This window comes from Amphiprion ocellaris, chromosome 24, assembly GCF_022539595.1.
Source record: "Amphiprion ocellaris isolate individual 3 ecotype Okinawa chromosome 24, ASM2253959v1, whole genome shotgun sequence".
Lineage (NCBI taxonomy): Eukaryota > Metazoa > Chordata > Actinopteri > Pomacentridae > Amphiprion > Amphiprion ocellaris.
Window position 1 is genome coordinate 4,809,395 of NC_072789.1, and position 25,097 is coordinate 4,834,491.

General features: G+C 40.4%; 2 protein-coding genes across 24 annotated transcripts in view; one reads left to right on the forward strand and one right to left on the reverse strand.

The window, feature by feature from the left end:
* Positions 1-455: 455 nt before the first annotated feature.
* Positions 456-4,019, reverse strand: cenpl (centromere protein L). The gene is made up of 5 exons (XM_023280573.3): positions 3,946-4,019; positions 2,645-2,819; positions 2,262-2,516; positions 971-1,543; positions 456-892 (listed from the first exon to the last, which is right to left on the reverse strand). Exons 1-5 carry the CDS (start codon positions 3,963-3,965, stop codon positions 818-820), a joined length of 1,098 nt encoding a protein of 365 aa, XP_023136341.1. The 5' UTR covers positions 3,966-4,019; the 3' UTR covers positions 456-817.
* Positions 4,020-7,351: 3,332 nt separating this feature from the next.
* The window catches only part of LOC111575429 (peripheral plasma membrane protein CASK-like), a 50,650-nt gene continuing 32,904 nt past the window's right edge, over positions 7,352-25,097 (forward strand). For 3 of the 23 annotated variants that reach the window (XM_055008203.1, XM_055008208.1, XM_055008210.1), the window contains exons 1-4: positions 7,353-8,308; positions 19,180-19,292; positions 23,854-23,959; positions 24,984-25,061. In XM_055008203.1, coding sequence (XP_054864178.1) covers positions 8,244-8,308; positions 19,180-19,292; positions 23,854-23,959; positions 24,984-25,061 — 362 coding nt within the window. In that variant the 5' untranslated portion in view covers positions 7,353-8,243. Of the gene's footprint in view, positions 8,309-19,179; positions 19,293-23,853; positions 23,960-24,983; positions 25,062-25,097 lie in introns of all 23 variants that reach the window. The other 20 variants (XM_055008217.1, XM_055008204.1, XM_055008211.1 and 17 more) reach the window with 10 other exon arrangements.

Genomic DNA, 25,097 nt, shown 5'->3' on the forward strand with positions numbered 1-25,097 from the left:
ATTGTTTCTGTTTGATATTGTTTTGATAACTCCTATATGAGTTTTGGTGAATTTGGTTTGTGTCTCTTTTGAAACAAAGTTGCCTGATTTTAAGTAACAGTAAAATGTTTTAAAAAAAATCCTTAATGTTTTCTGTGTGGAGTTTCAGGGAATGGTGGGGACAAAATTTTACTTAAACAATTTTGATCATGTAAAGAAGCAGAAATGAAGGAATTAAATACTCCACAATAAGTTGACTGACAGAAAATTGACAAAACCATAAAGTGATCAGTCTTTTAGGACACAGAGTAAAGCAAAAATTCAAATTTGAGAATGACTATTTGGTGATTTTTATCTGTTTAATGTCACTATTTGACATATTAAACATTTGAAATTATTAGAACTGAAATAAATCAACAAAACACTCATTTAGTTCAATCAACATTAGTTGCAGCCGAAGCATTTGTCAGTCAAACTACATATTTTTTTGCTTTTATTTACAAGTTTAAAGGACAAAAGTATACATGCAGGTGGACATGAGTTTATATATAACATATTTACAAAAGGCAGTGGACAACATGGTGAACTTGGAATGCACAGATTTTCTCCTCATATACTCATAATTATGGGCTTCCAAGGCTGAATTCATGTTCAAGGCCTTGGTCTGAACATGAAATGGACAAATAACCAGAAAAAAACTGTGGAGTTTTTATGAAAGCAGGTTTAAAAAAGAGAATCTGTAATAAAAGTCCACAATTCTGGTTCCTCCTGGTGGTAAGTGTTTTCTGAAAAAATGAAGCTGTGATTACAATATTTCATTGCCTGTTGCTGGAAAATCTCAGACGGGCATTTTGAGGAGGGCACATTCTGTCAGTAGTGTCAGCGTGGTGATCATATATCTGCTGTTGGAGATCTGAAACAGAAGGAGACAAATATTTAGAACGCAAACGTCGAACTAAAAAGGCCCAAATTATCAGGAAAGCTGCTGTACCTTAATCTTGCCGCTGAACTTGGCAGATCCCAGTGCTGTGGAGACCTGGTTTAGGTTTCCTGCTGACAAGTCCAGCCTGAAGTGTCTGTAAAAGTGGCTCTTCAGCCCCTGCACGAACCTCATCACCTCCTCAATGTCAATACTACCCGCCTCCTCCTCATCCTCAGTCTTCTCCAGTCGGTCCTTCCTCACACTCATCCACAGCTCCCACGCGTCCTGGGGGTTAATGGTGTAGGTGATCTGCAGCGGTGGCACAACTGGAAGAGTCCAGATCATTTTGAGGTGCTGGAGGTTGGACTCTGTGTGGCAGTTAGTCCACAACGCCGCCAGCCACTGCAGGCTGGTGTGGTTGATTTCCAGAGGTCCAAAGCAGCAGTCGAAAGTCTGCTGGAACCAGGATTTGACCAAAGAGGTGAGAACTTCTGCCCCGCTGCCGCCAAAGAGCGGCAGACTGGTGAAGCCTTTCGGAAGAGATTGCAGGTATTCTGGGTTGCCGTTGATGCAGGTCAACCAGCCGCTCCACACCGACTTCTGTGGTTCATCCTGCTTTGCAAACACTGGCCTTGAAAAGATCTGTGGACCGTTAAAAACAGCGATATGCGGTTCAGTTTCACATATAGAAGTGAAGTGATAATTCAGTGTTAAATATCTTTTAGCTTGAATCGATGCATAATCATGTGTCTGATGTGCAATAAATAGTTGCTTCTGAGCCCTTTAAAACCACTTAGGCATTGGTTCATTCCATACAAAGTCAACCAAATATGAAAAAGAATCTGTTTATTTTTTTAATGTACAATAACATTTTTGTACAAAGTTCAACCTTCATACCATTAATATTTTCTGAGTTACATATCTGGACTGTACATAAGAGTGTCAAAATGTTCTGCTTTTTAGCTGCTGTTAATTTTACTTGCAATTTTCAGACCTCATATGTAAAAAGGATAGCCACATGAACTTTTTAAGACTGAAAAACATATTTAAGCTCTGTTAAAAACGGCAGTCGAATCAGTTTTTACATCCACCCCAGCACAATTTTTTCTATGTCCAACTTTGAGCATCAATATCAAGGCATATGGTGATGAGAAAACCCTTGTGCAGTTATGTTAACATATAAATAAATGCAGTTAACATATAAATAAAAGTGTGAATTTTCATGGAGATCGTGGAATTGTAAGGGTTACCCCAAACTTTGTAATGGCAGTGTAGTGGATATTGATTTAAAACTTTTCAAAAAGCCACAGGTAAAAAAGTGACACTATCATCCTGAAAATCTCCTCTCTCCTGTGCTTACCTGTATAAGGACAGTCTCGGCATCATCATCTGTCGCTGCCAACCCCTGCACCACAGAGAAGGAGACTCTGAAGCCGCTCTGTGATCCCTCCACCTCCACCGCCACACCTTGCTGCTTTTCTGCAGCAATGAACGCAGAGAGCTGCCTTGAATATCTCTTGAGCTGCGTGTGTCTGAACTGGTGGAGAGGAGTGATGTATGACAGCCGCCACTCTCTTTTCACCAATAACGCCAGGTGATCCGGATTCACTTTTTCCTTTAACAAGAACAGGACAGGATAGAAAAGATGACCATTCCATGTTTACCTTTACAGCAGTGTAGCTATTGGTCATGTATGTTTAGTAGGATATGAAATACAGTCAGGAATGGATTGGTATGACTCACGGTTATAATATGTGATTTCAGAGCTCTTCTGCTGCTGTTGAGTCTCCGTGCCGTCAACCCTGGAGTCAGGCCGAGCCTTGAAGCAGCACCTAAGCAGCTGCGGTATGACTGTCGGTAGCTCTTACTTTTGCTCCTCCTCTGAACTGCTGTGCTGTTGGGGGGAGTCCTCACCACACTGAAAATCACACACAGATCATGACATCAGTTGTCTGTAGTGTTCTGCTGAAGTTAGAAACACAGGTAATATAATCCACTTTAAAACTTTTCTGACATTATGGAATTACACACTTATAGATTGTCATTTGTGGTGGAGAATTTTTACCACTTCTGTGAATTATTCGACACACTTGAGCAGAAGAAAATGAGAAGAATGATTCTTTATCCTTTCCAATGTGTATCATAGGCCGACCAATGTATTATAATCTCCAAATTCTTTGCATGTCATGTCTACAATAAGTCTATCATCAATGTCCTCTGAGCACCCAAAGTGATGCTAATCCATTTATTACCATTATTGCATTTAGCTTTTGTGATTATATACTTCCACATGCATATTTAACCTATGTAATCACATGATAGATTATATTTATACACATATTTACACATACTAGGCATATTATAGCTGCACTGCCTTATAGCAACTTGTCAGTCCTCACGGGGGTAAATATTTGATGCTCAAAGGATTTTGTATGGAGGATTACTTAAAGATTAATTGCCCCTTCTTGCAGGAATGTTTCTTTGAAAGCAGCACCGACTACAGACCAGAGGCTACTGCAAACATGACATAAAGAGACACTGTTCCAATACTGTACGTGGATTATGTTTATAGATAACATAACGTGACATTTAAACGAATAAATAGGTAAAGTTGTCAGTAGAACTGAATACAGAACAGCTTCAGTGAGCATTCACTTCTATTTGCTTAATTCTAGAGGAACACAATTGTAAAAACCTGAGAAGAAACTACTGTTAAATTGGAAATTTCGATCCACTACAATGCTTCCCTTGGTAAAGATAGTAGTCGAATTTAAAATCGAAAGACAATTCGTAAAACGTCTTGTATAGCATTATATTAGGTTGGCGTATTTCACGAAAGGCAAGTAAACATTAAATGACTTGATTGTTGAATGTTATTCGGCGTGGCTGTCTCTTCATACGGACGAGAACGGCAGCTACCAAAGCTAAACGAGCTGTAACGTACTGCTAGCTAAATTTAGCTGTTTTTGTCGTCCGCAAAGGCAGACATACTGTAAAAATAATATCTTTAAAATGAAATTAGATAAGATAAGTCGGACTTCTACCTGTTTTGAGGGCGCTCCATGACGAGCAGACCGACCGAAGCTGAAAGAAACGGGAAGCAATTTTGAATACCGCGCTTTCCCAGGAGTCTGCGCGGTCAGAATCAGCCAATCATATCGCTCCAAAGAAGATGTGGGATTTGTAGTTTTTCATTTGACAACAGTTCTTTTTCACAATAGGCCAAAACACTTCTGTAACCGTTTCGTATAATAAAGAAAATTAATTAATTTTTAAAAATTAACAAAGAGAGGGGAGAGAAGGGGTGAATTAAGCATTATCCAGGAACAGTTTCATACTGAATAACATTTATCACAGTTTATAGCTTTTATGTAAACAACAAAACACTAAAAATGGCCAAACTGTTTGATAAATGACACACTATTTGCTCAGTTGCATTTTAGGTTTCCCTTGACCTTATATCATACATTTCATTATAGTGAAACTCACCATCCTTTTGTAAATTGTGTGAATTTTTAACAAAGAAATTAATCTGTGACATGTTAAAATCTAAATAAAATGAAGAAATAAAAAATAAACAAGTTGATATTTGCAATAGAGTAAAAAAACAAAACAAAAATGTTGAGTGGTTGGGATTTTAAAAGGTCAGCGTTTTTGTTAAGAACAACGCTTGTAAAGCACTTCCTGTGGATGTGTTTTCTCTTGTTGGTTATTGCTCCCAAGAGAATAATACAAAGCTTTAAACACATAGCAGCTCGAGTAGCTGCCAATTCAGCTCTCATAAATTCAGAAGACTAAATGTCCCACATTTGTGCACTGAACTGCCCTCTTATTTGAGTTGTTGCTGTAACTACAGACTATATCTCAATGCCACGAATCAAAGAATGAGTAATTTTATAATATAATATGGCACGAGTGACATAAATATATAAATAATAAATCCAAACCAGTCAGTAAAGACAGCAAATGTTCTAAGACTAATCAAAATGGACTAAAGTTTGACCATCAGGCCTGAAAGAGCTCTTGTCTGCCACATACACATTCCATTTTATTAGACTTTCTGTGGTTGAGGATACCAAGGTTTCGGTCAAGTTCAACGAGCAGTGAAGTTAGGTGTGTAGTTCAGTCTCTGTGGGAACGAATGTAAGCAAATGAAGCCTCCTTGTGACAAATGTGTATGTGTATTGGTGTGTGTGCGTATTTCACAGCCAGTTTCACATGCAACCATCAAAACCGTTCCCCTCCCTGTTACCATGGAAACAGTGTTCTTTTCTCTTTTTTTCTGCACACATATGGTGCCTTTCCACTTAGTTTTACTGTTTGTTCCAACTCCCCTCTTTCTTTCCATGTACTTGTGTCCTTATTTATTGTTTCTTGCCTCACACCGGGTCCAGCCACCCAACCATACACTTGCTTGTATGTGTGTGGCGATTTGTACGTGCTGCAAGTTACAGTGTATTGAAAAGAGAGGCTGTTCAATAGCAGACAGTATGATGACCACATCAACAGCCAATCGGATGATCAGTAGCTGCTGGTGGGCTTCAACCAATGGGGGAAGCTCGTAGATGATGTGTGAGGAGAAGGGATGCGGCGCCATGGAAACTGCAGAGGGTGCCCCAAAGAGAAGCGCGCCCTCTTGTGGCACCAGATGCGTTTGTTTATCCTCGTCTGCATGGCTGAGTTCATTCCTTCTGCTTGAGAGAACTTCTGGTGCCTTGTGGGACTTATTTACCTGTCTCCCAGTTCTTTCCACCCTTTTTTTTCTTAGCCATTTTAAAATTTTTGTCAGATACTTTTTGTCGCTGACTGGCACTGGAGATATGCCTGATTGATCTCTCTGATCTATATTCCATTTTATTTAATTATAACAAATAGGAGGAATCATTTAAAGAACATTTCTGACTGCAAGACTAAACAAAATAGCATCTAAATGTCGCCACAGACACTTTAGTAATTATTTTGGGTTTAATAAAAAACATAATCTTAAATCTTTGAATTTAACCACCTTGCTCTACATTTGTATATATATATATATATATATATATATATATATATATGCATCTCTATTTTTTATTATGTCATTGTTGCACTGCCTGCTCTACGTGCCTTTTTAATTGCCCCCTGGGAACAAATAAAGTTTTCTGAATCTAAATCTGAATTAGCAATCCAGGTTTATATAAACCTACAATGTATGTTTGTGAAAAGACTTGAATTCATGATATAAACATGCAGATAAATCAATGAAATATCACAGAGCAGTTATTGTATATCACATGATTTGCTGAATCCTGAATCCAATTTTAGTTAATTGTTTAATTCATTTTAATTCATATAGCACCAATTCACAACATTAGTCCTCTCAGGGTGTTCACAAGACCTTAAAATATTGCCTTATGATGAGAAAAAGAACAAATCCAAATGATTTCTTTTAGAAACAACCTCTGGCAGAACCAAGCTCAGGTAGGGCGAACACCCACCTAACCGGTTGGGGTGAGAGTGTTCATTTTATGTTAAAATTATTCATGATGAATGGATCAAATCAGATCCACATGTTGTTATAAAGTGACTCTACATCAAGTATTTTTTTGTTTTTTTTCTCTTTTTAAAAATCTCGCATTTCCACGATGATTTATTTATTTATTCCCCCATCATTTTGTGGTGAAATGTGGTGCATTTCCTTAGAGGACATTGAAAATGGGGGCAGTGGGAGGTGTACAACTCCTGACATTGCCTCTAGGGGGCATCACCGACACATCTCCGCTTGCCTTCCCACACCTGAGGAAATTCCACCCGCACCTGCTACCTACCCCAGAGGAACCCCTGTACCTGCAGAAAGATTACACGGAAGTAAATGAGACTTAATCCTAACATTATTACACTCTAATCGTCTCTAACGCTGTTCTCCAGAGTCTTTGGCCAAAATGTTCCCAATTTCAAAAAAGAAAAGGCTCTAGATTGGGTGGATAATCATACAAATTCCATTGGGTAGAGTTTTTACACAACAATACACACACCTGTGCCACTGTCTAATTATCAGATTAATTGAATGATATATATACACTAAGCTGTCCATCATTTTTGCAGAGGAACCTCCCCGAGGACCCAGGGGAGTTTGGAAATCACAGAAAATTGCATCCATCCGTCCTTATTTTCTGATTATGAAAAACATCAGTTTATTCATATGGCTGGCAGTAAATATGTGGGAAATACGTTATTACTGAGAGAGGAGGTAATTTAGAGAGGAATAAACTGCATGTTAAATGATGGAGATGAGAAGGGGAAAGGCTGACGTAAGGTGATGAGGTTTGGATGGACCACGCCTGCGCGGGATACGCTGGATGCAACCGTTGGAGGAGATTAGGAAACTGCGCCTAAATCGGACCCCCACTGACCGCCATCTTGGCTCCACTGTCGCTCAACCGGGACTCTGGGCTCTCCCTGGCTCCCTGGTCCCCCCCCCCCCCTGCTCTCCCTGGCCATTTCGGCTCTGGCCGGACCAGTTTCCTGGACGATAGAGGGAGGAGCCTGGCATTTCTGGAAGTCGGAGAAACAGCCAGTCAAAGCCAGCCAGCATCTGAGCCAGCGCAAGAACTGGAGCAACGGTGGACGAAGGAAGCTGTGTTGGAATATAATTCCTATATTCTCCGGCGCAGACGGTGTATGCAGCGGAGCCGTCGTGGACATGAAGCTCTCCCATTTGGGCTCGGGAAGCTGAAGCATATTGCAGCCCGGCCACATTCGGTTTTTCGGTGGGATAAGCCATCTGTGATACACTGGGTGTGCACAGCGCAATAACGGCGCGAGCCAACCGGTGATTCCATCGACAGCTAGCTCGCATTAAACCAGCTAACCGACCATTTTCGAGAGCCCCCGTTAGCTTGCGGTGAAGACAGCATCTTTGGTCGGTGCGGGGAAAGTGTCCGTGGATGCTGCTGGGGGAGTCCTGTACCAGACGATACCCACCAGTAAGATACAAACCCGAGGCATGCAAAGAGGGGTGTTTTTTTGCAAACGAGCGAGGAAATCTCCACGCCCTGGGGTCTGCTCAGTGGTTACTGTTTAGCTAGCTCGCTGGCTAGCCAGCCTACCAGGAGAGTAGCTCGGGAGAAGGTGGGGCCGCGGAGTGACAGTCTTGGACGCCAGCTAATGTGGCTAGCCGGCTAACTTGGACTCTGAGTGGCCGCTGTTATTCCTCTCTTTGACATTTTGCGGGGTTTAAATTACTGGGAGTGTGTAGGCTGACACAACAGTAGCCCCATTCAGCGAGAAAATACGTTGTCATTGATTCCTTCCTAGCCCGTGTGGGTGGGATATCTGGTGGAGAGCATCCTCGTCTACCCGAATGACCATGGCGGACGACGACGTGCTGTTCGAGGATGTCTACGAATTGTGCGAGGTGATTGGGAAGTAAGTAGCCATTTATATGCCACTCGCTGTTTACTGGTCTTTGACAGTTTTTTGGGAGGGTGTTATGCATTGTCCTCTTATGTTACCACACACACATAACACATCTGCAGGGTCAATGCTGAATTTGGCTCTTCTGATGTTTAGGCCAGCAGGTTTTTCAAGGGGAAAGTTCCTTGGGTGGGTGAAGTGAGGTCAATGTGGCCATTTAATTTCACATGGGATTTAATTGCAAATATTTGTTAATTTTTCAAGAGTCGCACACCGTGCCAGACATCCTGACCTCTATGCAGGAGTTTACACCCTCTACCTGATGTGAACTTTTTAAATTACAAGCTATAAAGGTGTAGTAGCTGTCATCTAACTTGTTCAAATGTACTGTTTATTTGCACCAATGCTATTTATTGCACTTGCTTTAATTGTCATTCTGATCCGACAGACTGAGTTTGACACAGGCCATGTGGACGATTCATCTGGCTGCTCATTCAAAATAATCTGCCGGCAGCCTTTTTCCTTCTCCTAATCTGCTTGTTTGACAGTGGCCACACCTGCATGTAATTACAGTGCAACTGACTAGCCAAACACTTGGTGGAAGTGTCAGAGGAGGCATGGCTTTGGTTGATTTTACAGTGGCATGGACCAGGAGGTTGGCACACTGAAACCACGAGGGGTAAAAGTTTAAAGTGCCATGAAATCTGGTAATTGCCACAGTTTGCATGTTGCTTCTGTGTGGTCAGACATGGCTCCTCAAGTCCTGGAAGTGAGGCGGGAAGGCTGAACAGGCCTGGGCTACCAATCAGTCCCCTCCCCCCTGCAAGCTTCCCCCCATTGGAGGTCTGAGGGTCCATTAAGTTTGTTGAAGGAAAAAGACACGCTCTCATCTGACCCTCGGGCCCTATTCTTTATCCTGAGAGTTCGTGTTGCCTTGGTTACTAATTGATGGTTCATCCAGGACCGCTACCTTGGAGTCCCAAAGAGATAGATATTGCAAAGTTTGTATTTACATTGTTGTACTTCTTACTGTTATAAACTAGGACTGAGTGAAACATTATTTAAATTTCTTGGAGTAGAGTTTTTCACAGCTACCTTTAAATGTCCTCTCAGTATCTCTACATCCTGCATCGAGTACCACATTTGTAAAGGTAGATTTACGCAGGTTATCTAAGTAGGCAGGATATATTAACCTCTACCTGTGCAATACTCCCTGCAGACAGTGTGGTGCAGTCGCGCAGGTATTGTCACTCAATCCAGACAAGTAGAACTTGAGCAAACAATGGTTTAAGTCATAATTTAAGAGCGACGCCACATTTATGTCACAGAAAAGACCAGAAAATCCCTCTTATCCACTTGGTTCTTTTGTGAAACTGCAGTTGATGGATCAAGTGTGTTGAGTCCTGGTGTCTTGGGATGTGTTGCGGGAAGAAGAGGGGGGATCATTTTTCCTCAGCCCTGAGGAGGAGGGGAAGAGAGGCTGAGGCAGATCAATGGAGACAAGTGGAGTTGGGAATGTGATGGCCCTGAGGCAAAGGATATAAATAATGCCAGCAGACATTGACTGCAGCACTCTGCCATCTCCCACTTTGTTTTTAACCTTCTGTTTTATTGTTGACACTACTGTAGGTAGTGGACAGCATGGCAGACTGCGGAAAACCTGAGGATGCTGATTAAATCTCGAACTGGAAGTGTTTTTAATAACTACAATAATCCATCATAAAACCCCCATTCCATATCTTTCCTGGTTAGTGGGTATTCCGCCCTCATTTTAGCCCAAATTTGTTTTGTAATAGAAACCAGGCCATTTTGTCATGGGAGGGGATAGCCAGATTTATCACCACGGAAAAATTGAAAACAGCATGACAATTATTTGACTGTTCATTGGGTTAAATGGATTGACAAAACAGCGTCAACGAAGGGCGCACTTTGGCTTTCATTACTTTCAAGTTCTTGCACCTCAAATAAAACCCAGAATGCTTTTGTTTATGTTTCTGAAACTAAGGTTGATCTGCAAGTTCAGAAACATCGAACCATTAATTAAACAAAACTGCTTAAGGAAGTGTTTCATTAACAGAACAAATATTTCAATTTTAAGTGAGTGAAATGATCTAATCCTAATAACTTTGTAATAATTAGCTTGTCCTTCATGTCCTGTGTACAATGTAATTGTTGTCATGTTGATTTGTCTCTCATAATTGGATGATCTTGGTGCTGTTGTATTCGCATGTGTCTCCTACTGACCTTTAACCTCAGCTCCTTTCAAACTTGTATGTAAACCCTTTTATCCAGTCCGCTCCTCCCTCACGCTGCTATTGTTGTTCAGAAAAGTCGTCTATTATTGTCGTTGATCGGCTTGTGTCAGAGAAGAGCAGCCCGGCTGGGTGGGATTGAGAGCATCACTGCCCAATAATCATCTCTACTAAACAGGGATTGTACAGAGCGCCATGTTCAGGGTGATTTCTACTGAAATACGGTTAGTAACTTCATATGGAGAAAGTTTCTTAGATGAAGCTGTGACTTTATACTGTAGTTTGCCCTTTCTATATTTATCTGATGGAGCCTTCTTGATTAGCCTTTTCAAGATGTAGCTAGTCTCTAATGATAGCATCGCTCTTTGAGTTGGTATTGTGGGTTAGGGTTCGTTACTGGCTCGGGCTTTTTCTCTGCTACGATTCTCTCCTTTACCTTGTTGTTGTCATTATTTTCGATGGAAATGTGTGCTTTTGCTTTTCTGGCAGCAGTCCGATCTTTGCAAGGTTTCAAAACTGTGAGCCAAAGCACACAAAGTCAAAATATATGAACTTTTTACACGTCAGATTCATCAGGGTTTATGGTTGCATGGTAACGGTAAGAGCTGCATATGTCTGTGTAGTATAGCCATAAAGACAGACATGGGCTGTGTCTGATTTTTACAACTCCTGCTTATAAATGTTCATTTAATTACCCTGTCGTTATTCTAGCCTTATTTCAACAGAGAAAGATCAGACAGGTCAGGTGTCGGTTCGACTCCTGACTAGATTAACTCTGGTGAAAGATGACACGGGCTATTGAACAAGTGTAGGCAGTACTGCCCTGCACTTTATGTCCTCATCGTTTGTAGTTTACATAGTAAATATATGATGAACATACTGCAGTAACCGCAGGCCTGTTTTTGAGATTTCAGCTCCAGTTGAAGTGTTGGTGAAGCACTGAGGCAATTTAATCCATTTCTGTCTGTAATGATTCTGTTTGAATAGGACTGAGGTTGTCGAGAAGCACTATTGGAGTCACAGTGCTCTTTATTTCAGCCCTGGGGTGCTCATTAGAGCCAAGGATATTGGGATGTGCAACTCACTCTGAACCAATGAAGTGATCAGTCCTCTGGCTTATTCTGAGTTGGATAATTAAATTGCTTGGGCAACATTTAGATCTCAAATTTTCATTGATTATTTTGTAATTTTTAGTGGTCTAATGATGGTTTCTTCCCAAACAGATGCAGCCTTTAACATACAAATCTCAGAGAAAATGCTTCTCTGCAGGAAGGCTCAATTGTTTACCCATTAATAGCATTTTCCATAGATTGCTTTAACTTCAAGTAATTAAAGTTAAACTTTGCTTGTAACTCATCAGATATGTTTAGTACTTTCAATCAGATTTAACTAGCAAAACTGATCAAGTAGAGATAGTTGGAATAATATTTAATAATACCCTTTGATTTAGCACTGATTATGGTGACTGATTTGTCAGACGTATGTCATTATGTTACCATAAGGTTATGCATATCATAATTTCCCAAAGCAGGGGCTGCACAGCGGCGTAGTGGTTAGCACTTTCGCCTTGCAGCAAGAAGGTCCCTGGTTCGCGTCCCGGCTTTCCCGGGATCTTTCTGCATGGAGTTTGCATGTTCTCCCTGTGCATGCGTGGGTTCTCTCCGGGTACTCCGGCTTCCTCCCACAGTCCAAAAACATGCTGAGGTTAATTGATTACTCTAAATTGCCCGTAGGTGTGAATGTGAGAGTGCTTGTTTGTCTTTGTATGTGGCCCTGCGACAGACTGGCGACCTGTCTAGGGTGTCCCCTGCCTTCGCCCGAGTCAGCTGGGATAGGCTCCAGCACCCCCCTGCGACCCTAGTGAGGATTAAGCGGTGTATAGATAATGGATAATTTCCCAAAGCACAAAATGACATGTTTGTTCTGTTTGTGTAAGCAAAGATATTCCATTTGTGGAATTTACTCTGTTAATCATTGAAATTCTTGGTAGTTAATTTCCATGAAATTGATTGGTCATTTTAAAGCTATTACATTTAACTATAACCCATTTGGCTGACTTTGCATTGACTCACCTCTTTGTTATGTACACAACTTTAAGGCAATCCGCTGCTACTTCTGACTCTGAGGCATTCTTTCATGACGTTTGTTCCTGACATTGTTTCAGGGATGTGGTAATTAGTCTCTGTAGAGATTTTTAAGGCCGCATTTTGTGTTTATACAAGTTTAGTTTGCATGTGATGACATGTATGTAGTATTTTGGTTCCCTTATGTATGTAAATGGGATTTTAGAGACTGTTGTTCTGCTGGAAAACCCAGGGATCAAGTCCTAGGCTTGGCAAGCCCTTCAGTGTCCTGAAGCAAGACACTGCTGCAGTTCCTGCTGGGATCAATAAAGTATCACATTACTGAGTGTGTCATCTTGCCATCAGTTTTGTAGACGAAGCCATCAAGAGGAAGTCATTTTTGTTTCATTAAAAAGTCATGCTTCTACTTCTCTTCAGGTTGTCTTTAGGTTAAATAGTGATATATATATATATATATATATGTATATATATATATATATATATATATATATATATATATATATATATATATATATATATATATATATATATATATATATACATACATATAATGTGATTTTTGTGCCAGGTTGTGGCACTATGTAACACAAACACTGTACTGTTATGTGTGTCTGCTAAACTTCTACTCTCTACTCTAAACTTGCCTCTCCATGTACAGTACATGCTCCTTTTAGCTGCCCACACACAGCAGATCAATAGTTGTGAATGGATGGTGTAAAGTTCAGGCCCTCTTTCAGACTACAAGGCCAGACTCTACAGGGAGGTTTAAAAAATCCTGAATCCTCCTTTGGCTTATGGAGAGGAAGGATTTTCTGGCAAAGCTTTAAAACCTCCTGAGGGTATCTCGGCTCTGAATTTCAGTTTGTAACCCGAATGCTAATTTCACTGCTAAAATTCAAAGGGTTGTTTCCCTAATTTGCATAAGGAAGTACTGTGGATTATTGTTGCTCAGACATACACAGACTGTGGTTGCACAACACTGAACTTTGTTGAACTTGTTTAATTGAAATGCTTTGCACTTAAGCTCTGTTTGGGCAATAGGGCAAACAACAGTTATCTGGAATTTGTTGACTAGAATAACTATTATGCACTTCGGTTTTTCATTGTCAGAGGACATTGCTCTGTAGAAATGTATGAATCGCCCCAGCTTTGTGTATGTGTAGGCATCACTACAACTTAACTAACTGAAATTTCTAGGGCTGGACCCGAATATCCGAATATTTGGTCGTGATGGTGGTAGCCGAATATTTATTTTACGAACCGAACCGAATATTCGGATATTCATCATTAATTGGGGTCGAATATCCGGAGCCCAGAAACTGCTATTTGGGTCAGCCCTAGAAGTTGGAAGTATAAACTTTAAAATTAGCTGCATTTGTTATTGGCAGCAAAACTTTGATTTTACGTTTTTGGCCTGTTCATCGTTTCTGAGTGTGTTGATTTCACTGTGTCATTAATTATAGGTGGTTTTGTGTGTTTTCATAACATAGCAAAGTGGGGGTGTGTAGAACATGAGCACTGTAGGTCAGTGATGATAATACTTAACAGAACAAAGCCAGACAAAATGCAGTTTATCCGACTGGGTATTATAGCCCTGCACTGACCAACACCAGTATGTAGCCAGTCTGAAAAGTCATACAAATTACATTACTGTATTTTGCACCTGCACAAACATTATCTTTCCCCAAATTTCTGGTACAGGCTAGCAGTGAATTATGCTATCTGCTGGCCACAGCTAAAGAGCAAAATGCTGCTTTAAGCAAAGAGTGTTGCTCTCAAGAGAGCAGTACCAGTAATGTGGAGTCTGCAGCTACAGATGTGTCCTGTCCATGTTTGGGAGAGAAAAAAAACAGACACCTGAGAGGAAATTTGGCTCCTGTCCAGTGTGGATGTTCAAAACGCACCTAGCACGCAGTCTGTGATTTACATAAAGCAGGGAGCTGAAATGAGCCAAGGAGCAGTCTGTAAAGATTGCCACTTCGGGCTAATGTTTGATGACTGCTGCTGTCGGATGTGAGCCATGTGTGGGCGTTTTGTATGAGCCCACTCAGCACAGCTGCGGTGATGTCAGTATGGCATGCGGCCTCTCCGCTTCCTCACACTCAGACAAACACGCACATTTGCACTTGTGTCTTTGTGAGGGCGCTCATTGACAAATGCATTCCCTGGCCCTTTCCTAAACTGTTCATCACACCGATTAACACATAACCTCAAACTGAACCCAGTTGTAACCTTCGGTGTAAAACCAAATCTGAGCCTGCATATAGCCTTTACAAGGTGTCAGAAAGTAAGAAAAATGCCCTAACTGTCCCAAAATGTCCCCAAGGTTTAGCGCATGTCCTCAGAAAGAGAGCCAAACAAATACACATGCATGCATGCTCACTCTCTCTTTTACAGTTACTTGCCCTCTCATAATGCCTCAATAATAGATACAGTCCATGGCTAAATGGTCTTTCTTATTTTTTCTTAAATTCCACATGATGAGATGAATTACATTTTAATTCATTAAACTAAATGACAGCCCTAACCCCCTTTTCTCTTTCGACACACACACATAATGTAAAAACAGCCCAGTTCTGGAATTGATTCTCTACGAAGCTCTGTCGCATTGACAGCCAAGATTAGAGATGAGGTTGATGCATAAAGTCTTGCAGGTTCACCCAACCCCACGTCATTGCTTAATGGTGGTAATGACTTTTATTGACACACCGCATCTCCTCAAATAGAAACTGGGGAACTTTATTTACTTCAAATGCAGAAGGTAGCAGGCCTTTGTGTGAAGCAGACAAGCGTTTATTTCTAATTCCCTTTATTAATTACTCACGACATTGTGTCTGTGGCGTTTACAAAGTATAGAGCGGTGCATCCAGAAAAGCACGTTAAGCTAAACATCAAAATAGCGGACAGGAAGTGACAACTGTCAACAGACAACTTTAAAATAAAGGCTTTTTCAAAGTAAAAGTACATCGATAACTCTGCCTTAAGGGCAACACACCATGGAAGTAAAATTAGATTTAATAAAATGCTCGCAACAGGTCCAAACAACGATGAACATCAGCATTGTTAGATCAAGTTGTAAAAACAGTGCAAATTATTCTGTAATCTTCTTGTAAAATGACTCATACATGCATGAAAGTCATTGGTATTCATGCCTTTTATGAAGAACTGATCAATATCTTGATGCACATAACGGCTTTGTTTGCATTTTTGCAGGAGTTCCGACTTAGGGCGAAAATTGACTTGCGTCAATCTGTAGGAACAGAGCTCTGATGCAAGTCGAGGACCCCCTGTATTGTGACAGTTGGAAACCTGTAAGAAATCCTCATAAGACAAAGATTACTGTGTTGTAGACAGGTTTTATTTGTGTCAACCACACCCCAAGTCATTATCAAAGATACTGCTTTTAATCAGTTACTAGTTTTTATCTGTTCAGTACCAAAATGGCTGCAGCCTCCAACTTAACTTGCCCAAATCTTTACCAGACAGATCAGAAAAGATTTTGGCGTTTGAGCTGGGATGTCAGAAGCTCCATCATGCACTCAAGCAGCACTCTATGCCTCCCATTTAATAATGGGTAAACACAGCTGCTACAACACATCAACCCAGGAGGGCAAGGGTCACCGGGGCTGTCGGATCAACAGTGGGATTCCTGTGGACTCTAAAAGGGAAAAGTGTTGCATTTTACAGTTCTCATGGCCCACAAGCTGCTCGCCTTTGTTTGTATGGGTTAATCATTACAGCAGATGTGAGAGACAAATGTGAGAGCGAATCAGCTGCAGCTCCCACACTCACAACAGGCACAGACGCCTGAACTGGATAGCTTTCACTGTTGGTTGGACACTAAAATTGTCAGACAAGTTTATTTGCTAATTCGGTTAAAGCAGTGCCCGTTAACAGCCACCACTTTGCTTCAGCAAGTGGGTGTTATTGTGTGTGTGTGTGTGTGTGTGTGTGTGTGTGTGTGTGTGTGTGTGTGTGTGTGTGTGTGTGTGTGTGTGTGTGTGTGTGTGTAAATGGTTTAAGTCTGTTTGTGTGTATCTCTTCAGTAGCATTGGTTACACATCTGAGGATTATAGACCTGGGAGATGTAGAGACAGCTGTAACACAGCAGGGGTTTGTGTATGTGATTGTGTCTTAAGCTCTCAGTGGCCCACGACACAGAACGTGTAAATGTCTCAAATTTCAGTGCCTGTTCCCACAGATTTATTGCTGATTTTTCCTTTGTTCTTTTGACAGAGAATTATAAATGTTTAAAACTAATGAAACATAAAATGTTGTTGTTCCTACATACACTACCGTTCAAAAGTTTGGGGTCACTTAGAAGTGTCTTTATTTTTGAAAGAAAAGCAGTTTTTTTCAATGAAGTTGGCATTAAATTAATCAGAAATCCAGTCTAGAAATTGTTAATGTGGAAAATAACTATTCTAACTGCAAACGGCAGGGGTGGAGAAGAGGGGGTATTCGGGTCCAGCCCTACTTTTCACCACTGTGGTTAACACAGTAGCTGTCTGTGCCAGTTACAGTGACATCAACTCAGTTTAATTATCATCATCCCCTCCCACAACGTGACCATTTGAAATTTTCACTTGCACACACTCAAAAAACGCCACAAATGCGACCAGTCTGGAGCCGTCATACATGGATCTGATCTGTTAGTTAATATGAGGAGTTGCACTTCCTGTAGATTGGAAGGAACCCAGGAGGAATACTTGTCAAAAACTTTGTAGGAAAGTCCAATAAATTAGTCTTTTGTTTTTTAATAATGATTAATGTGATGACTACTTAATATGCTAGTCAGTCAACAGAAAATCAATCAAAGATGGTGTGATTAGTGGAGCTGCCAGAATTAATAAGTTGTCATCTATTAAATTAGTCTACAACTATTCTGATACCCGATTATTTGGTTTCAGAGAAATTGTCAAGCTTCTGAACCTTCTTTTTTTTTGGCCTTTTTTTGGCTTTATTGGATAGGTGCAGAGAGAGAGACAGGGGAGAAGAGTCGGGAAAGACATGCAGCAAAGAGGCGCGAGCGGGAATCGAACCCGGGCCGCTGCGTCGGGGACCAGCCCCTGTACATGGGTCGCCTGCTCAACGCATTGAGCTATACAGGCGCCCCTTCTGAAACACTGATTGACATTTGTCACTATTTTCTAAAAAATAACAAACCAATCAATCAAGAAAAGAATCAAATATGAAAATCAAAGTTTGCAGCAGCCTTTGTAATTAGTAGTTTGTAATTCATCAATTCATGATTTTTGGACTATATAAATGAATACTTATTTATTTAAAAAATTACAATAAAAAGTATAATTTGTGTTGTTAATGCAGTGACTCTAAAATGTGATTTGTTCCAGTGAACAGCAGTCTTTCCAAGCGGTCTTCTGATGTCAAACAGTTGATGGACAGCAGCCATCACACCCTAGCGTTTGACAGGAAATTGGAAAAGTCATTTCCCCCAATATGTTTGGCTACATATGCATTCACTGTTCTGGCAAGCTTTTTTTAGATCCTGACTATAACCTACGTTCGCAGGCAGACTTCCAACAGAGAAATGTTACAGAAATTCAAAGCAAAACAATTTGCGTGGGACTAAAGCATTTTGGGTTAGCCATCAAAAAATTCTCAAACAGTTTGGAACTGGCCACTAATATTGTTGGACTTGTCCTCTGCTTGAAATTCCTATTAGTTGTAAGACAGTTTTACATGAAAGAGAAAATCAACTAGAGAATAATAGCAGAGACTATAATTGAATGGCATCAATATATCTTGGTGCAGTTTTTATTTTTTGTCAGAAAAAATTATGAAATAATTACCATGTGAGCCAAAAACATGCTGTTTTTGATATTACACCTCTTACTATCTCAAGTTGTCCAGTGTTAGTTTTCTAAAAATACATGAAATCTGTATGTGGTGTTGGAATAGCAAACGGTGAGTTTGTTTTGGAGAAATGTGTCATTGAACACAGTTGTTGATTTAATTTTTCTATGCCACAGAGCAGATTTTCTTGTTAGAATACAACACAAATGCTCTGTCTTTCTGAAATGTAAAATCTGCCGCGCATTGTTGGACTACTCTCTACATCTTTAATACAAAATTTTGAAAATTGCTTTTGGAAAAAGGTCAGGAAAATGTGCTTTATCACTTCCACATGTCAGCCCTTATACGGCTATATGAGGAAACACAAATTTGCAATATGTACCACCTCTTTTGCCCAGAAATAAACCATGCAGGGTAGGTCTGTCTTGCACAGGTCTCTATAATAAAGCTTTTATTTTAGTTTTTACAGCTGCGCTGCACCACACTGCTCTATAATTCCCACTGGCACGAGCATGGAGGCTACGAAGCATAGCTAACCACCCACTGTAAATCCAGAACATTCTCAGGAACAACACTATGTCTGCCCATTGCACTCGGCTGGTGTGTGTTCTTTATTATGTGTTTATGTTGAGTACATAATGAACTTATTCCTGTGTTTCAATCTGAGGAATCACACAGAGATTATGTGTTTTTGTAGATGACTAACTCAGCATGTGTATGTGTGTTGCAGGGGTCCCTTCAGCGTGGTGAGGCGCTGCATCAACAGGGACACCGGCCAGCAGTTTGCAGTAAAGATCGTCGATGTGGCCAGTTTCACCTCCAGCCCTGGTCTCAGCACAGAAGGTGAGCAACACGGCAGACCTGGTTTGAACTGTGGCTGCACTTAAATCTCATGCTTGTTGTTGCTGTGCACTTTGAGCACCAGATGGGTGGGGTTAACAGAATCGGTACAGGAGAGCATAGTTGTCAAAGATGTTCTCAGAGTCAGTGAATTACACTTTTAAATGGATATCTTTGAAAAGATAAAAGAAAGAAACCTAATGTGTGATCTTCTTTTTCTGCTGTTATGCAAACCTCACCCACCTGCTTCCCTCTGTGTCTTTAAACAAATGTTGGGAATAATCTGCAAATACTCTTTGGATTCAATATCAAACACCGAGGCACACACAGAGTGTATAATCTCATTGTCACACATAAATAAACGAGGCATAATGTCACACATACTGCACCCAGATGAGTAATATGCTGGAGCTGCATGTGTTTGCCTGTTCGTATGTGTGTTGGGTAGGATGTGATGGTGAATATGTGTGAGATATTGTGGCATGCCATGTCTCACCATGTGGTTTTGTGATTTGTCATGCTGAGGTCTGTGTGTGTTTGTGTGTCTAAGAGGGAAGAAGAGAGATTGAGACAAAGATCATAGGTGTGTGTTTGTGTGTGTTGGTGTCGAAGTTGGCGTTCAGTATGTGCCATCTGTGATGCCCCAGTCAGAGATTAGCCTGGCAGCCAATAACAGCAAGACAAGGAAATGACCCAGGGGAGGAGAAGCAAAAAGGAGGAGATTTACACCAGTGTGTCCCTAAATCTACAGCCCAGCTATTTTGGATGCTAAATATATTCACCTCAAAATATAAATCATTAACATTAACATTAACATTAACATTTCTTACCTCGGAAACGTTCAGACGAGTGTTGTGTGTGGTGTCATTTAGCTTTCCAACATTAGATGCAGTGATGGGAATGTCAAAAAGGATGTAGAACTCTTCCAATAAAAGATGGATAGTGCTTATGATATGATGAAGAAACACAATAATATGCTTTCTCATATTGTGATAAGCACAGTACAGGTCGTTTCACAAATGTGAGGATTTACAGGTGGAGGCTGTTTCATGTTGGATCATTTCAGACTCTGTTTTGTAAATTGAAGGCAGGGTTGTATTTGTGATATGCGTTTTCATTACTGTCAGATAGATGGTAGTATGAATAATAATTTTACATTGGTGTAGAAGAAAATGCAGTCAATTTGGAAAAGCTGTCATATACACAACTTTTTTACAGTTTCAGCTAGAGTTAGTTAATTTGATGTTTTTATTATTTTGTGTTACAAAGTAAAACAAAAATGACTGAAAATTGCCTGAAAATGTCTCAATTAAAGACTTGAACAGTTAATCAATTCTTCTCGTTTTTACTGATTAATTTTCTCTGTCAACTCCTTAATTAACTGAATAATAATTTCATCTCGATAAATACTCGATTATTTTCATTGTCTGTAGTATCTCTATAAAGTTTTCTTAAGCAATTGATTAAAATGTCATAAAAGGGTAAAAAAAAATGTCAGTGTTTCCTAAAGCCCCTAGTGACATTCTAAAATGACTTGTTTTGTCTACAACCCCGAGATGTTGCTGCTTTAGATTCTTCTTGAAGTATCCCGGGGCAACAATTACAAATGGCAGAGCTGATCTATTTTTAGTAAATATGTAATTGTGACTTTTCTGACAGATGTTGCGATTTTGATTTGATTCGTGATCTAATTTGTTTTAAGCTTCAGTACAATATTCAGCGTGCAAGACATGTGATACCATCAAAACATGACTGTCACCACTGAAATAACACTTCAAACCCTGAGTCAGACATGCTGCATCACACATCACACAAAAGATATTCCTTCATTTGGGGTTTTATTGATGGTGGTAGAGAGCCATATTCTTACATGTCAGCCCAAAATCTGCCATAGGTGTTTGATTGGGTGAAAGTCTGGTGAATGTGAAGGTCATAGTAAACGATTCACATCGTTTTCACATTCATCAAATTATTCAATGACCCCTCATTCCTTCTGGATAGGGGAAGAGACCTGTTTCATCATAGAACAATGGGTGTCACACCGAATAACTTTGTATTGATTTGACCCAAGCAATAGCAGCAAAATGAACAAAAGTTCCTGTTTCTGCATTAATTAGTCACCTGTATGTGATGTAAAAACAGAATTTGCACTAACATGCAGCATCTTATTGAATTAAATCTAAATTATTTTAAATGTTGAGTGAATATTTCAATCACAGTTTATCAGTTTCCCCTAAGATTGACATAAAGGTACATTCTAACTTCCAAATTTCTGACACTTTAAAGAAGTCACGAGAAGAAATCGTCAAATTGGCCACTCATAGCGACAAGGTAGAGAAACGGATTGCAGCCAGATTTTGAGAGTGGTTCCCTGAGACCACATACCTTAGCTTATTAAGAAAGACTCTGCGTCAGCATAAATGTGAGTGAAAAGGAGGCAGAAGTGCTGGCTGGGCTGAGCTACAAGCTGGGGACCGAACATTTCGCAGCTATGTATGAATGCATTTGTGTGTGAGCATGCGAGAGTGCTAGATGAAGAAAAGATAAATGGCATAATTAAGAGTTTGTGAATACTGTAGTAAAGAGAAATGAACAAGTGTCGGCATTTGTACGATTTTAATAAAGATGGATGTAGAGAGCGGACTAGTGAACGCTCTCCATCATCATTAAAGTTTCATGGGAATTGAATTTCAGGGAAAAATACAATAGCGCAATTTGCAGTGTTATTAGTTAGATCTGTGTTGTAAGTATAGGTAATGAAAGAATTGGAAAGTAATTTATCAGGAGCCTAGACAAAATAATACCAGTGCACGACCAAGACTTAAAAAATAAGTGTGATTTGTCGACATTGGGTTCATACTGTAGTCATAGTATCAGAATAGGAGCAAAATTGTTTCCCCTCGTCATGACATACATCAAAGTGAAATAATTGAACATTACATCACAATAGTGTTGGCTTCATTCAGGCTGTTCCAGGCCTCTCTGGCTCCCTCCCTCTGTCTGAGTGGTTTGCTCGCTGCTGCGTCGACACTGGGCAGCATTGTTAAGCTCAAGAATAGATACTCGATGAGACGGGTGAGGATGAGTGTAAAGAGGAAAGAAATAATGGCAGCAAAGGGACAGCAGAATGGGGGCTCTGTAGCGGGGACACAGCATCATTTCTCTGTGTTGCATAATGATACTGGTTTGTCACGACACAAAGAGCGTACACGCACACACACACACACACACACACACACACACACACACACACACACACACACACACACACACACACACACAGATCAGTAGACTTGCAGATGGGGAGTGGAGTGTGTAAATGAGGTTTTTATGGACTGAGAAGCCCAACAACAGCACATTATGTCTGTCAGCTCGCTTCAGCAGTCTGCGTCTCCCTCTTAACCACTTATCTTGCCAGTTGTTAGTCGGCCTACTCAATATTGTGCATTTCCTTTTTCTTTAAAGAGAGAAGGCTGTCCACTAATCTTTAGTAGTTTCCCTTCAGTATTGTTTTATTTAATGATGCAGTCAAAATGCAAGGCATGCCACAGAGGCATGTTGTAATTGTGTCTGCGGTGTGATATGGATGTAGTGATAATGAGAGGGGATGGTGTTGATGAGAGTGAGCCAGATGTGTATTGAAATGTGCAATTAAAACGGTATTCCAGTGGCACTACGTCTGGTGATGATTGGTTTTTTGTTAACCAGATTGTTAGCTTATTTAGCTGTCAGACCGACATGTGAAAACTCCCAGAGTATCCTATCATGAAAGGGGTCCCTCTCTGTAAATGCTCTGTACCTCCCCCTGGTGGAGAAGTAGAGATGTGGCCGGTCCATTGAGGTGTGAAAGGAGGAGGGTGAAGTGCATGGCCTGTTTTCATCTGCTTAACCTGCCATCTAGGGACATGGAAGGATTTAACAAAGCACCAACTGACCGCAAATGAGCATCCCTGCACATCTATTTATTTGGTGTATTTTCATCACAGTGTTTTCCACTTTTCAATGAAGATGAAAATAAGAATAAAAGAGCAAAATTTAGTTTTAAACACTTGAGAAAGGTGAATGTTGAAGCCTCCCAACGGAAATTATGCTCAGATTGTATTTGTCATGGGTGAAGATATTCACTTGGTGGGTGTCTAACACTATTTTTTGCACCAACTTAATCTTCATGCAAGCTTTTTGGCTCTCCCACCTCGTGTTTTCATAGATTTGGAGTATGGCATGAAGTCATATCTGTTTCCCAGTGCAGAAATTCAGCTTTAATAAAGTGAGAAAGCTCACACCTACTTGAATGAATGAACGGTAAATCTAAAAATGTATACATAAATTTCCACTTTCAGAGATTGTTTCTTCAACTTCCCAGCACCTCATTTCCCCTCAGTACAGGTCCGTATGTGCTTTGAAAATCTGCATTACAGTCACTGTTGCAAGATCATGGCCACATCTTGTCATACATTTGAGAGTTAACACCTTCCCTCACAACCTATAATTACACTGGAGTGAGATGCTAAATGTTCAATGTGAAAAGTGTCTCACCATACTGTGTCTAATTTCTGTCTGCCAGATCTGAAGCGAGAGGCCAGTATCTGCCACATGCTGAAACACCCCCACATCGTGGAGCTGCTGGAGACCTACAGCTCTGATGGCATGCTCTACATGGTCTTTGAATTGTAAGTCTGTAATGCACACTATCAGATCAGGACATCATTTTTTTATGATTTTGTATCTTTCACGCATGGACGTAACCACAGCAGGAAACACCTTTATTTTTTCTTCCTTTTTTTTTTGTAATCCACCACCACAGCGGCTGATAAGTTCTACATGAAAAATACTGTTTTCGAAGACCGCAAAGCAATTTGTAGATGCTTTGTGGTTACCTGCTCACGCTACAGGAAAGTAGACTAACAGCTACAGACTAATTTTATCACGAGCTGGCAGATGGCTGGTGCTGGTAATTTCACACCCTGTCGCCAACACTACCTACCCCCTCATTTTGGTGCTTGCAAACTTATTAGAGCCCTTGACGGAAGCCAAATATGTGTTGCAAGTGTGTATTTGAGGATTTATCTAGGCCAGGGGCTGTATATTGTCATGTAAGTATTCACAATATATTTGATTATATTTGGGACGGAGAAATTTTTACAGAGAATGTTATGCTGACTCAATAGATTTAAGCGATTTTGGGATATCTTTTTTAAAAAAATTGATTGTAAAATTTTGTCTTAATTTTAAAATATTGCCAAATGCTGAAGTGACACTCCTTTTGTGACTTCATCAAAGTGAATTTGACAGACCTTATTCTCGTCATAGTGATAAAAGAGTAAGTTGTAATGCTATAAGGAGCAGCTCTCTACTCGCCCCTGGCCTTTCTTATAAATATAATTTTCTGAATCAAATTGCCTGGTTAATTTGTTCCCTCTGCGTGGATTTTATGTTGTAAATCTGTATGCCATATCCTCGTGAAAGCCTCCCCGAGGACTGTAGAGGCTGAAAAGTACTATAATGAAAATACAGTGCCTCTGTGTTTATGCAAGTGACAGCAGGTCATAAAACTGCTCCCTGATGGATGTAGTTTTATACTCTGTTTTCTCAGCAAGTTGCCAATTCATCTGTTCTTGTGTAAACTGCTATCTATAATTACTCGATACCTAATTTCGACTCGCGTCTACCCTGATCTGTTCTTCTCTCTCTTAGCATGGATGGAGCAGACCTTTGTTTCGAAATTGTGAAGAGGGCTGATGCTGGGTTTGTCTACAGTGAAGCAGTGGCCAGGTAGGAGCCACAGCCCCAAACATTATTGAAGCTTGA